The sequence below is a fragment of the Sinohyriopsis cumingii genome, chromosome 6 (genome assembly GCF_028554795.1).
Source record: "Sinohyriopsis cumingii isolate HCF-2022 chromosome 6, ASM2855479v2, whole genome shotgun sequence".
NCBI lineage: Eukaryota > Metazoa > Mollusca > Bivalvia > Unionida > Unionidae > Sinohyriopsis > Sinohyriopsis cumingii.
The window spans coordinates 156,937,602-156,953,729 of record NC_142966.1 but is presented as its reverse complement, the minus strand read 5'-3'; the positions used below and the strand labels follow the sequence as shown (position 1 = coordinate 156,953,729).

The 16,128-nt window shown below is 34.5% G+C and overlaps 1 protein-coding gene across 3 annotated transcripts in view; it reads left to right on the top strand.

Annotated features, from left to right (window-relative positions):
* The first annotated feature begins 4,001 nt into the window (after positions 1-4,001).
* LOC149798348 (neuronal membrane glycoprotein M6-a-like) overlaps positions 4,002-16,128 on the top strand; it is a 37,630-nt gene continuing 25,503 nt past the window's right edge. For all 3 annotated transcript variants that reach the window (XR_016421998.1, XM_089963495.1, XM_089963494.1), the window contains exons 1-3: positions 4,002-4,124; positions 9,859-10,015; positions 12,182-12,341. Coding sequence is in view for 2 of the 3 variants with exons in the window: in XM_089963495.1 (XP_089819621.1) it covers positions 4,121-4,124; positions 9,859-10,015; positions 12,182-12,341 (321 nt within the window). In the remaining variant the exon portion in view is untranslated. The remainder of the gene's footprint in view (positions 4,125-9,858; positions 10,016-12,181; positions 12,342-16,128) is intronic.

Sequence of the window (16,128 nt, the reverse complement as noted above, 5' to 3'; positions counted from 1 at the left end):
GACCGTTCCCTCTGCTATGGAGGCCTTCACACCCACCCACCCCAGATCTCTGGAGCTCGAAGACGACGCCAATCTAGCATCTGTTCCTGGAAAGACCGTCACCTCTGTGATCGAAACCAGAGTGAAAGACTCTTTACTCGAAATGTGCAGGAAATTGCAGTGGCTTTACACCAGGAAATTTAATTATTGACCGCATGTATACGCTCAAAATATTGATACAAAATAGAAAGGATTTAAGTCGACCACCATGGATAGCCTACGTTGGCATAACAGTTGCTTTTCACTTGGTCGACTGATATGCCCTATATTGCATTTCCCTTTCTTTGTGCTCTCTCTCTCTCTGAATCTGTATTTGTATTTTTCCTTCTTCTCTCTCACTCTGTTTTTCATTAGACTATCATCTTTCTCTTTCTAAATTTGCATCATTTCCGTAATTTCTTTCTGAAGCTGAAGCTTTGTTAATTCTAATTCCACTTTTTTAAAAGTTGTAATTCCTTTAATTTCCTGTCAAAACCAGAGACAGACTTACTAATCAAACCCCCAAAATGATAATCCAGAATTTTCTTTGCCATTATATACTGAATTAAAATATTCTTTATCTCCTGCTTTGTTAAAGATTCAATCTCTTCCAAAAGATCCTAATATACGGCAAGCTCAAGCGACGCACCCTTTTTCATACAATCTAACTCTCCATAGGTCCGACTTGAAACAAAGTTCACTACATTATATGACATTGTGCATGCTTCAGTTTCACGAAAATTTCTCAAATGTGTGAAATTAAAATCATGCCAGGGAGATTGACAATTAAGAAAGAAAGTCAATTTAAATATTAAAGGTAATTTTCATTATGCCCGAAATATTTTAAAATAATTCATATCCCGGACGAGACTACAATTTCTGTTAAAATTCTAGATCTTGAACGCTGTAACACAAAGAAGCAAAACTAATAGGTAAAGTTGAAATCAACAAATAATTTAAGAGACACTTTTGTGAATTAAATTTCAGATAATACTAAATGCCCTCTCACAAGTCACAAGTCCAAACGTACAGAATGTTCCAAATGAATTCGAAAAGTCTTGAATGCCCTGATATACCACAATGACACGATCCAGAATGTCTTTGATTGAATTCTGAATAATCCCACATAAAGTGTTTCGTTCAAAAGGTGAATGTGCACTTTTGTAATTCCAATGAATAATTTAGATAACTAATTCCACTCAAATTATATCTGAACACAAATATAAAGTTGATCATAGATTCCCAACGACTTATATGAAACAGAAATGAATGATTGTTGAAAAAGTCCTTTTATATATAAATACCCACTTGACCTGCGACGCAAATGATTGTTAGGGAAAGGCAAAGACTCCTACAGAAAAATCAACAAACTCTTGAACGCACCATCTTGTTTACTACTTAAATCATGATAAAAATCGGGTAAGCAAAAAGCAAGTCATATATGCAAAAACTATACCCTTAATCACATACAAAAGTATGTATGTATATATATATATATATATATATATATATATATATATATATATATATATATATAGACAAAAGCAAGTCATATATGCAAAAACTATAGCCTTAATCACATACAAAAGTATGTATGTATATATGTGTGTGTATATATATATATATATATATATATATATATAGAGAGAGAGAGAGAGAGAGAGAGAGAGAGATAGGCAGGCGGTATTACCGTTACGATACTGTGCAGTACAATATGCCTACAGAGTACAATTCTAACAAAGTGTGTGGTGACATGAGGAAATGTTTAATTCGTGACTTTTTTGGGAAATTTATATTTTCTGTCCTGCACAGTATCGTACCGCTGCCTACCATAGAACATTTACCAAATTAGAACTGATGAAAGCTAAGACTTAACCGTATAAAAGATATTATTTATTTTAAATTGCATGTTGCATCCATCGATTAAATGTGATAATACAGTAATAATATCTAATGATTTTATGTTGTTATATTCTTATGCGTAGAACTTGTGTACTTAGCGTCGACAGGTCACCACAGTGCCCTCATTAACATATTCGTCTTAATGCGCAGTATAAACAAAAGCTAGTGGCTCAAAAAATCTCATTGCGCAATACTCCAACAAATAACAATTATAACTTTTTCCTTGAATTTTTGTCCTTTTTATTATCGGTATATATAGCTGGATTTCACTCAGATAATTATTCAGATTTTCATAAAAGAGTACAAAACCTGATGACCTTTATACAGAGAGAGGCAATAATAAATATTATCAGCTGAATACTGTATTTTGAATCTCCTAACTAAACTGCGAGGGTGCAGGGTTATTTTAATTTAGTTGGAAAAAACTGGGTGAGAAAAGTAATTTATGTCGGTTTGTGCCAAGAAAAGGAAATCCTAGTCGCGGGATTAGATTATTTATATCCCCACTCGACAGAACCTCTTGGGGAGATCAATAATATAACCCCTTGACTGGGATTTCCTTGTCTCGGTCCAAACCCCAACTTAGATTCTATTAATCACGGACTTTTTCTAACACATTGTAAATGTTTAAAAAAAAAAAACAAAGCTATAGCCAAAAGAAAAAAATATATACAAACGTCTTTTGATGTCTGGGACGAACATACTATGTGTATAAATCTAAATCCATAAATTTCTTTAAAAATATGTCTGTCTGTCTGTCTCTATATCTTGGGTACCACGAACTATTTTGTATCGAGGTATTTCTGAACATAGAACGAACGATTTACTGCGATTACATTAGAGACCAACAATTTTACTTTCTGAACTAGAGGCCTGGGGATAAATAAAAAGATTTTTTAAAAATCCGGCTCTAAATAAGTGATCATTGTTTCAAATCCGAAGTCTATGAAAATGGACACATCGCTTAAGGTTGCCATATATTACGATCTTTTTAAGCGATTGAATCTTTAACATAACAGGAGATAAAGACTATTTTAATTCAGTATATAATGGGAAAAGAAATTTTGGATTATCGTTTTGGGGGTTTGATTAGTAAGTCTCTCTGGTTTGATAGGAAATTAAAAGAATTACAACTTTTAAAACTATATGGAATTAGAATTAACAAAGCTTCAGTTTCGGAAAGAAATCACGGAAATGATGCAAATTTAGAAAGAGAAAGAGGAGAGGCCAATGCAAAGGAAGAGAGAGAGAGAGAGAGAGAGAGAGAGAGAGAGAGAGAGAGAGAGATGCAACATAGATTGAAAAGGTTAGAGCTGGGGGTTACAAAATGAAAATTTAAGAAACACTTTCAGTATTGTGAATTAAATCGCAAGTCCTAAATGTCATATCACAAGCCTAGAAGTTGTTGTTGTTGTTGTAGGGTTTAACGCCATTTTTCAGCACAAGATAGGCTATACATGGCGGACAGTATTAATGGTGGAGGAAGAACCCGGGAAAACCCCGGAAAGAACCACCGACCCACGAGAAGCTACTGGCAAGCTTTCTCACATACCCACATTGGCTGAATCCGAGACTCGAACCACCTCAGACAGAGGTGAGATGGCAGCGATCTGTAACGGAGAGCGCTTTAGACAAGCCTAGAAGTACCGAAGGCTCTGAATGAATGCCAGTAACCATGAATGCCCTGATATATCAAGTCAATGTGTTCTCAGTAACTCAAAATAGTAGTTTAGTCCGAAAAGTCAATGAACCCATTGTAACTCCAATGAAAATTTAAAAAAATGAATTCCTCTCAGATCATATCTTTACACTACTAAAAATTCTGATCACAGATTCCCAAAGACTGATACGAAATAAGAATGAATAACTGTTTACCAAAGTTTGTATATATACAAGATAATTGGAAATATTTAATATTTCAATTAAGTTTTATGCAAAAAATCGGATGCACATGACCTAATTTGGCAAACATAGTACATGTATATACAATCACGACCATCTCTATTTCCGTGGCATATTTTCGGTCATTGGCGGAATGACTAGGGCAAAGTAACTTCCCTTTCAGAAGCGACATCTACAACGGAAGCCTAACGACTGAGTCAGTTTTCAATTGTGTACATTTTTTATAAATTTTTTTTACAATTTAATGGCAGGAATCAAACGCGAATTTTGACGAAACAAAAGAACTCTTCATAGTAAAATGGGTAAGATCATTCATTACAAAGCAACATATGTATCTGTTTTACGTAAGCACGGGTATTTATATATTCATACCTGTATTCGAAATCGCACCTGTGATTTCGTCAATTAGTAGGTGCACCGTAATTTCGACAGTATGTATGACATCTTTATTTGTTACTACTACTGATCATTAAATTTTTAAAGTTCACATTTAGCTTTCAGATTCAATGAATCTGCATTAAATATATGCTTACCTTATTATTTACATTTGCTGGTTGTAAACAGGAAATACGAATCCAGCTCTTGATTGTGGCCTAACATAATAAAAAGGTGTTCTTCTCAGGATTTTTTTGTTGAAACATCGTGACAGTGGTGACATTGTAAAGGACGCGTTCTAAGATGCATGCTATCCTGAAAAAAGGCATAATTTTTAACATTCATAATTAGTTAAGAATAGTTAATTACGTAGAGGCAAATGTTCTGCATGCACTGTTTCATATGATTCGCGGAAATATCCCAGAATAATATTAGGGGTCTGAGTTATAAAATGTTTGTTTATTTGTCTGTCTGTCTTTGCCAGTTCAATTTTCATAAAAATGTACATGGTGTTCTTTATTTGCCAAATTTACACAGTGGTAAAAAGATTTAATTACAGTCTTGAGTTTAATTAGTAGGTTGAAAGTCTAATCATCAGCATTGTTGAAAGAGTTCTTTTAAAGACAGAAAAAACATGGAGGACAAAGTTTAATAATCATTGTAAAAATAATAAAAAAATGATCTGATGCATAATCATATAAGGTTTATTATGCACGTATTGATTGTAGAATTTGTGGGTAATATTTATTCTAATTGCAGACTAGTAATTTACTGTTGCTTACTGAAATGGAAATGAAGAAATAAACCAGTTCTACAACATTTTCTATAATGTTCTTTAAACAGGTAACATTCGAAAATTAAAGTTGCTCCTGTTTTTACTTGGATAGATGGGGAGAAATTCTTTCAGCAGGAACTACTTGAAGGTGGCATTTGAGGGAAAGGGCATAGAATGAGGTCACTCAAAGTTAATGTCACAGAATAATTTTAAAGAAAGTAGGAAACATTATTGCAGTTGGTGCTTATGCATAGTGTATTGGCAGATTGGCTGGTTCTAAAACATCTTGGGTTGAAATGATAATGCATGGGGACCACAATGGTAAGGATCTCTGGGGAGAACATTGACGTTTTCAGAGATAATACCTGTTGTTGTTGTTGTTGTAGGGTTTGACACCATTTTTCAGCACAAGATAGGCTATACATGGAGGCCAGTATTAATGGTGGAGGAAGAGTCCGGGAAAAATCCGGAAAGAACCACCGACTCATGAGAAGCTACTGGCAAGTTTTCTCACATACCCACATTGGCCGAATCCAAGACTCGAACCCACGTAGACAGAGGTGAGATGGCAGTGATCCGTAATGGAAAGTGCATTTGGCCACTCGGGACCCCTGATAATACCAGTAATAATAATAATTGTAATAATCAGGGGTCAAGCTACCAGGTGAAGTTGACAAGTAAGCTGCCCCCAAAATGCAAATTTTGACTTTTGCTATTTGCCATGTTTCAAATGTACTGATGTACCCATGGCCTTGAATGTGATGATGTGCCAACAGTCTTGATGTGTCACAATGATATAATCCAGAATGTCTTTAAGTGAATTCACAAAGTGAAAATTTAAAAGGAACTTACAGTATCATGAATTTAATCCCAAATAATCTTAAAAGTTTATCGCAATTCCAAACGTATAGTGTTCCAAATAAATTCCAGGTCTTGAATGTGTTGATGTACCCATAGCCTAAATGGTGCAGATGTGCCAACAGTCATGATATATCACAATAATAAAATCCAGAATATCTTTAAATGATTTTTTTAAAAATCTCCAAAAGACTGATATAATATATTAATGAATAATCCTGTTGTTTCAAACTTGTATATATCCCCACTTAACCTATGTCACAATAACATTTTCTGAGCAGAAAAACTCCTGTGATTCTAATGGAAAATTATATCAAACTATAAACAGATTCATTTCTAGAATTAACTAAGGTCATAATCAAAGCTTGGTCTTGAACTGAAACCCAAGTAAACAGTGTATTCATAGCTTTTTAACAGGACAAACTTGAGAGTAGTCTGGTAGACCTCTACCCTCAATTACAGACAAGGTAAAGCACAGAATACAAATTAAATATACATAACACTGTACGATATGCGTTTAGACATTCTTCCTTTGAAATAACATTGTCTTAAGTTGCTATGACTTAATCAACGGGGCCCCAAGTGGCCGAGTGGTCTAAAGCGCTCTCCGTTATGGATCACTGCCATCTTGCCATGTTTTGAATGCCACTGCCACCCTATTTAAAAAGGGTTTCCAATACTCTGGAACTCTGCTCTGGAATAGTATTCCAGTTAAGATTAGAAATGCCCACTCTATTTCCTTCTTCCAAACCCAATATATTCAGTGGCTTCAGAGATGCAGCTTAAATAAATAAATTCCTTTGTATGAGGGCCTTCAAGGTAGATTAGTTTTTAGCTAATTGTGTAACCCGCTTTAAATAAGGTCATTATTATTATTATTATTATCTCACCTCTGTCTGCGTGGGTTTGAGTCTTGGATTCGGCTAATGTGGGTATGTGAGAAAGCATGCCAGTAGCTTCTCGTGGGTCGGTGGTTCTTTCCGGGGTTTTCCCGGGTTCTTCCTCCACCATTAATACTGGCCACCATGTATAGCCTATCGTGTGCTGAAAAATGGCATTAAACCCCACACTAACAACAACAACAACAACAACTTAATCAACTTATGTGGACTACATCTTACATGCTTCTAGTAATATAATTTATACCATGCTTTTCCAAAATGTATATAATTTCACACAGGCTGTTGTTGGTTGGTATTTGCTGGTCATTCTCAGTTTGTTAAAAATGGACATAATGTTACAGTATTCTGCAACTTCATTATCAACATCCACATATACGTATTTTGCTTTCTGCTTGTAACGATCCTCTTTTATTTCTTCAGATGAATGCTGGTGTTTTCTCATAACGTTTCTGTCCTAAGCGTTAGGCAGTGGTCTAACTTATCATTTGTTATATTTGTTCTGTGATGCTTTTTAATTCTGCAAGTAGAATATCACTTTCAGATTTTAGTAGTTGTGTCATTTGCTTGTGTGCCAGTGACTTTAAATCTCATTCAAAATGGTCTTATTATCTTCATATTTGTCTTCCCCTGATACCTTCATTTGGATCTGAAGGAATATGGTGTCATTATTTTTATTTGTTGACTTTTTCTGGTTGTTACACATTAAGTTTGTTATTTTTATCTGCAGGTGTAGCATTTATTATTTCAAATTGAACACAACATACAAATATCAATCTAACCACCAACCAGACCAATCACTTCCATCTTCATGCACAAAGAAAATTGTAGGTTTTGGATAAGAATAATGTTTAAGCAGATGACATTAAACCAATATTAAACACAATAAATGTTGGGCTGTAAAATTGGACTAAAATTGTATATTTATGTTGTAAAAATGATTTAAATATGTTAGTTAAAAATACTTGTGTTTCTGGTTGGCTGACTGTCCCTGTTTTTGTTGCTGACCCTAGTACTTCCCCAATTTCACCCCCACCCACCCTCAGTAAAATACGCCGCCCCCCCCCCCCCCCCCCCATACCAAAATTGATATTGTGCATATAATTTAGCTGGTTTAGCTAAGTACTTGAAGCACTTGGTACATTGTATATACTAACCATTTATATATATATATATATATATATATATATATATATATATATATATATATATATATATATATATATATAGTTATGATTCTGTGCCCTTAAAATAAGTAACAAAAAAGAGTGAAAACAACAAGCTTTGTAAAATTTAACAAATAATTTATTTCCCTAGAATACAAAATGAAAAATGAGAAAAAAAGAACTTACAGTAATGCGAATTAAATCCAAAAATAATCCAAGAATTAAAGACACAAGTCCAAGTAATAAAAATTCCTGAACAAAATTCAGTAAAAGTCCTAAAGAGATCCAGAATTGAAGGTGATGACATGTCTTATGACTTGCGAAGTGCTGATGTGTCAACAGTCTCTTGTTGAATCACAGAAATATTATTCCAGGTTTGAATTTAGTATAAATTCCAATAAATATCTTTATCCAGGAATTTTTTCAGAGCACTTTTGTATTTCCAGAGAAAATAATCACTTCAGTTCAATAATTTGAAGAAAATAAATTTCAGCCCAAACTAGTCACAAGATAATACAACTTAAATTGCTAGATGTTAAAGCATGACTGGTAAAATCTTCACAGTCACAAGATAATATAGTTCTCTGCTTGACCCCAGGTCACAATTATCATTTTCCAAAAACAACCATTACCTAATGGAAAAAAAAGCATTCTAGAATGATCCAATGAGCCTTGTTTATTTACAACACATTAGCCTACAAAATGCACTTAGGAATCTCCAAAAACCTGACCCTGATCAACATATTTACTCCTTCTTGTTTACCTGAATAATAATTCTGATAATAAGCTCATACACATAGAGAATAATGAAGCTATTGATAGTTGTTTACATAAATGAAATAAAATTTTTTTTAAAAAGTCAGTCAGCTCTAGCAGAAATGAACTCAGTTGTGGTCAGGGTAAAATCCAGCATACAATGTTACATTACAATAACATGTAATGAAATAAAAAAAATCAAACAAACAAACAATTAAATTAAACATACATAACAATATAGACAATGTTAAAAAACTACCTACCAACCCTAATTTTAAAAACTGTGCAATGGGAAACATATTTTTGGGGGCTTCATACTAAGATTACTGGTATTTACAAATGGGTTGGATGGTACAATGACCACTTTAAAAAATTATCGGGAAACATGTTACTATAATTAGTCCGAAGGTGGCCAGGCATATTTTGTACATTTTGTCATTATTATCTCATAATTTTGTTACAACTGAAGCATTGTTCCTTTATCTGTGTCAGGTGGTTAAAGTTTGACAAAACACTATTTAGATTAAATAATAAATAGAAATCTTGAAAAGACAATCCTAATGTCATGAACAAAACTGTTGTAATCAGGACAGAAAGATAGGAAAGGGATATGTTGATAATAATAGGTGTATTGCATGGTAAAATAAACAGTAACAACATGAAGAATGAAAATGCATGCACAAAATAATAACTTAATGTGCATTTCAAATTCGTATTGGGTAACTTGTCATTGTAATGGCCTACATTTCTTGCTAATCTAGATGTGCACATTTTTTGATTATTAACTGATGATGTAACATGAGACATAGCATGCTACAGAATTTTCATATTCATTCTTAGGACAGACCATGATCGATTATAAGCAGGATAGATAAAAATCTTTAATTTGCCTTGATTTTATAAATGGGAAATATGGCAACAATTCATGCAATTTCACTTGCACACTCTCTTGGTAATTTTGTAAAATACCAGTGTTATTTTTGTATTAAGTATATTTGCAAATGCCGTATATTGTAAATGATAAGTATTTATGGTTTTTTTTACACTAATAGGTTTCCTGGCTTATGAGACTGGTGACAATCATGATAAAATTATGCATATTAATTTATCACCACATTTTTAAATGTTTTTGCTATTATAGCAACAGAGAAGGGCTTAGTCCAGTAAAATATTATGCTAAATTAAAATAATGCATTATCTGTTTCAGAAATCACAGAGAAGGTTGGGAACTGCCCCTTTGCCTCCCTGATTGCAACACTGATTGTTTTTGCAGGCGTGGGGACATTCTGTGGAACACTATACAGAGCACTTGCCATATTTTTGGAAAAGATAATGAATGAACTCTTCGGATTCAGTGTCACATGGTAAAATTTGCATTGATTATCTATGGTCTGACGTATATTGTGCCCAGAGTCCAGGGGCTACAAGAATGAAAATTTGGGCAACAGTGGCAGGGCCTAGTCTAAAACAGAAAATTTAGGGCATACATTTGCTCCTCCATTTAAGAAACACGAGAAATGTTATAAATATAATAGGGCTTTAAGGTAAAAATAAAGGCTTGGCTAAAAAATGCATTCAGTTGGTTTTCAGGATACTAGGCTTTGGGAAAGTAGTGGAAATCCTGCAATTGCACATCACTGAATAGACCCAGCTACACTATACCCTACAATAATAAATTTGAAGTTTTAAGAAAGAATTTACAAGGTTTTTAAGATGGCCTATTAAAATCTACGGATACAAGAAGAATCTTCAATGATCTGCTTTAGGATCACACAACAAAATAAGCTGCCTTCATGGCTAAGTGCTCCAAGAAAATATTTTTAGACACAGGCTCAGGTCTGGTGACTGTTAAAAAATATCACAAGCCTTGACTCAAATTCCACAAGCCAGGACTCCACTTGCCATATGCCCAAAACTTCCCCATGTTTTAATATTATTTGTCACACATCGTTGCAATTGATACACTTCAGATAGGAATTCAGTAAGGGATCTGAAGTAATGCAAGTATTATTAGTGTTAATTACTACACTCTCTGGAGACTGGATGGTACTGGTGTTCAAACTTATCTGCTGATTCTCAGCAAATCCTGGTCAGAACCAAGCTCTGTATGGCTATAATGTTAGCATTGTCAAAACTGTATCTTATACAGTTTGATCAGGAGATATGCCAGTCTTTATATGAGGGCTAATGCACATGTGTGTTCAGATCATCCTGTTCATCCTAATTTCTTTGATGCAGATAAAGCATTACCATAACTATTCATACATAACACACTAAAATGCGTACAATTATAGACATGGCTTCTTTATTATCAGTGTATGAACTAAACCCTTCTTTCCAACCGAATCATCACAAACATGTGAGTGCATCTATTTTTAGAAGGAGGGGTTTTCGTAATGCAACACTCACTTTATACAACTTCATTACGACAGTCCATTGACAGGATTGCAAACTTTTGGTTTTATTATTTGTCTATGTACTTGTTGTAATTTTAGGCATTGGTTAAATAGTATTTGCTTTGCTGCTTTTTTCCATATTTTCACAAATACGAGTCAGGTTAGAAAACAACTTTGACCTTACAGCGCTTGTCGTGAATTCCACAACATAGCATCGTTCCGTGTGTTTCTGACCTATGTAATTGCATTTTAAAGCTATATCTTCAGTAACAAAATATTTAGGCTTTGCTTTCTATGAATTGTATATTTCTCTGAATATATTTGCCAAGTGATTTATGAAAACAGACAGTCTAGTAAACTGGTACTTCCCAGACACAGTGATGTCCATTATTTCCTTGTTACTGGTTCATTTACAGTTTCAAGCTAATTTTATGATGAAATGGTGTACAAGAGGCAGTTAAAATATGCAGATCACCAATTCTGTTTGTAATACACAAATTGCAAATAACATACTATTAAAGTTTTTAAATACAAGTTTGTATGTTTTTATCATCAAAGGATAACATGCGGAAATCAGGAAGTGATAGTTGCTAACTTACTTGGAAAATGATTAATGGTCAGTCAGCTATCAGAACACATGCCTGTGAATGTGCAAGAGTTTGTCAGCGCATATGATATCAAAACTAGGCCTAGCTACTGATGGCTTGATGAATACATTTTGCTACAGCACAACACTAGAACTAACCTGGCTAAGGCGAGGTGCATCTAACAAACTAGAGTCAGTTGATGTAGCTATAAAAAATTATATGGGCGAAGTCCTTTTAGCTTTCCTATCACAAGAAGGCAAAGCTTAAAAATTTTAAGCAGCTTTGTTTCCCACTTTGCCTGGTAGCATGACCCCTGGAAGGGTACAAATTCAAGTTAAAGAACTGAACACAATCTTTTCTTTAAAATTCTACATTGTGATAAAACAAAAGAATTTTATTCACTGTTACAAATATACAGCAATTTATTTTACATTGAATGAATTCACAATTAACATTACCTTGATTTAGCAACTACTTACATTAACCTGAACCCTTAGCATTATCATTGATAATTTTTTACATTAATGTACATTTTTTTTTGCTGCAGGCTCAGTGTGATTCAGGTTGTGTTTGTGGTAGTGGCAGTTGTCATGGCATTGTTTGCCATTCTTCTGTTGGTGTTTGGTTTCTTAGCAACTGGTGCAACCAGGAAGAATGTGTATTCAGGAGCCAGGTGCATCATGGGAGGAAGAGTATCAGCTGCATTTGTAAGTCTATTGTAATGATGTAAAATTAGCCACAATGTGTAATGAGTGGAGCATACTGTTTAGTGGTGTCATGATTTTCCATAATCAGATTTAAATAAATAAAGTTTTTAGCTTACCTGGCAATAAGGCTGATATAGTCCTTGGTGCATCATCTGTTGTCTGTTCACAATTGTTGTTTGCAAATCATTCTCAGAAACCACATGAATTTGATCAGATCTGATTTGAAACTTTCAGATTTGTTCAGATCATGCTAATCTGCCATCAGATATGGCAACCATTGCATAAAAAAAGAGAAAAACCTTTCGATGACCTCATTTCAAACACAGCTCAGTGGAAACTGGACAAATTCAATAGAAAAGGTCTCTCAAAATCATCATTACCAAAAATATAAATTATTTAAACAGCTTATTAAATATAATCAACAGAATTTGACCAGATTTGAGAGAAAGCATCCTGGCATAGATGGCTTGTAGATTTAAGCTCTGCTAGTCATAAATCAGATTTGATCGGAATCTAGTGTCACATCCATGGCAGCCATTTTGTTAACCTACTCCTAATTGAAAGTCATATTGACACGGGGTTTTCACCTGAAGATTGTGGGATCAGCAGTATCACCATGCATCCCATCAAATGTCATTTTTTAAAATCATAGTATGCATCAGTGTAGCATTGTTTTTACCCATGCAAATTCTAATTAATGCGTGAAATATTGCCTGTGGTATCATTGTTGGCAGGATCTGTTCTAGGGCCAAGAACTTAGGGAAATTTTTTCCCTTTTATTTGTACAAAGGGGGAATAGTCTGAATATACGGGGGGATTTAATGAAGAAATAAAGCAGTGTATCCCCACAAGGATGTAAAAATTGAGGGATTAAAAATACCCCTTGGTGTCAGAACTGGGAGGTCAAGTAAAAAATATGGGGGTCAAGAATGTTGTTGATGTTTTAGGGTTTAACGCCATTTTTCAGCACAAGATATGCTATACATGGCGGCCAGTATTAATGGTGGAGGAAGAACCCGGGAAAATCCCAGAAAGATTCACCGACCCACGAGAAGCTACCGGCAAGCATTCTCACATATCCACATTGGCCGAGCTCAAGACTCAAACCTACGCAGACAGTGGTGAGATGACAGTGATCCATGATGGAGAGCGCTTTAGACCACCTGGCCACTCAGGGCCCCCAGGTCAAGAATGTGTACTGACAATGCTCATCTGACCCGTAATTTTTTCAGCTTGAATTAGGAAATCACAACTTACTTTACATTTTCTCTCACTCGGTTTAAAAAATACAAATCAAGAAACATGCACAATAGTCAGTTGAATGCATTGTCCATCATAGAGTTTATTAGTTCATTTTTCTGTTAGTTTATAGTTGTATTTTTAACAGTCTCTTTCATCTTTTTTGTGTTAGTATTATAAACCAATACATTACATATAACGTATATAAGCCAATACAGAAACCTAAATAAACCTTTTTAACCAAATGGCAGCTAATTGACACTTTGTGTCATAAAATGTGCACTTTCATCAGTTTTATTGTACTTCTAACTACAACACATTTAGGGGCCCTGAGTGGTCAAAAGCTCTCTCCTTCTTGGATTCAGCCAATGTGGGTATGTGAGAAAGTTTGCGAGTAGCTTCTTTTGGGTCGGTGGTTCTTTCCAGGGTTTTCCCGGGTTCTTTCTCCACCATTAATACTGGCCACCATGTATAACCTATCGTGTGCTGAAAAATGGCATTAAACCCTACAACAACAACAACAACATTTCTACTGAGATAATCACATTGTGTGCCAAAAGTCTGATAAAAGTCTTCCTCCACCATTAATACTGGCCGCCATGTATAACCCATCGTGTGCTGAAAAATGGCATTAAACTCCACAACAGCAACAACAATAACAACACATTTATCCAAAAATCGGAGAGGTTAATGGTTCATATTCCTTTTACACATAAACCTTTTAAGTCTTACTTATTCCAGCAAAGTTACAAATCAACAAAAACTTCATTGATAACCCTCCACCTTTGCAATCCAAATAACACATTTTTCACAGCAGTCTTACTGATTTCTTTGTTGTGAAAGAATGCCTTGAGTGATAATGTGTTCTTCAGATATCTTGTAGTAAACATAGGCATTTGAGTTTTGAAAATTCTTAAACCTGTCATGAAAGGATTATTCACTTCTGCAGTCTTTGTAATCATGTGAACCTAAGTCACACCTGTAATCCCAGTGGATGTGCTATATTACAGCCAAGGGTGTTATTTTCTCCATTTTTCTTTACAGCTTCTTTCTTTTTCTTGATTAATCATTCTGATTACATGCCACTTTCTTCTGGATAACTTTTTCTACTCAGAAAGCAGCAAGGCTAGTTTGTAGGACAATGTGTTGCCGAGCTCGATGGAAATTGCGTGAGAGTTTGCAAGATATGGGGAAGCTACTCCATCATAACAGTGCATGTGCTTGAATTATACATGTTGCCATCCCTCGCTTTAGAGGAGATTAAATAAATCCTGATCACATTATGCAAATCCTTGGCAGCAAAAAATATGCATCAGATATCTCAGACGTGTGTCTCTGACAAACAAATATGCGAGATGGATACAGTGATTTCTTGGTAATTAATGTGAAAACCACAATGACTTGTCCTGAATAGACTATAACAGGGTAATTTGCATTGTATCATGACATCACAAGAGCCAAGTGTTTAACATCAGCAGTTAATTTTTGGCTAAGCTAGTGGAGTTCTCAAAACTTTATTGAAAACTGTTTTGATATTGTGATCAGTGGAAGCTTGGCAGGACTCTCAACAGAGTACAGGATGAGAAGTCCTGGATTCTTCACTCACGTAACTCTGGAGTTAGCATAAACCTGCGGAGTCCTTCATTTTCAGAAGGGTAAAAAGGACAATGAAAAACTACATGATCATTATTTTAATGCATATCAGGATTGAATTCTTAGCCATTTATAATATCTCACTCAAAAGAAATAGTTTTCAGTAAATAGAATCTAAAATTTAAACATTATGCATGTAAATGTATACAAATTCTTTTTGTCCCAACAGAAGTGTTTAAAATAAAAATAGACCACAACAATAAAATCATCTGTAGTTTCAATTCCAGAAGATGTGTAGTTTTCTCTGCAAGTAAAATTAGCATCTCCATTCCCACCAAAGAACTAACACAATTAAACACCTGGCATAAACTCTTTACTGTATATATAAATGTAAATTGCCATCATTAAATGAAACAAAGAAGGAATGGAAAATATACTAACCAGCATATGTGCAAAAACTAATTAAAAATAAATATGTTAATTAGTAATCAGTGTTAAATGCCTTAAGATTTGGTCCAAAGGAATAAAGGTGGGATATAACAAGGGCTGTAAAAGAAAAGAATTAATCGAGGTGCATGTACAGTATCCAGAAGTCTGTACTGATACTGTTGTACCCTTTAGTACAGATCACTTTTACTTAAGTAGCAGTTATTATTACTGTATGTACTTACTTACAAGTCAAGTCAAACTGTCAACAACAAAGATCCAAATCTGTTGTAGCATAATGCACCTGCAGATCAGGGACTATGCTATTTGTTCCACTTATTACTCATAACAAACTGCACCAACCTGGATCTCTCTGCACATTCTGTGCCTTCAGATCTGGGTCAGTGCAGTTTGCAGTTGGACTCGTCTTATAAATGAGTATATATGATAATAAAGCATATCAATGATTTTACAGAGTCGTCAAAATCAAACTATGAGAAAGCTTTGATTACATTCACGATTTCATTTC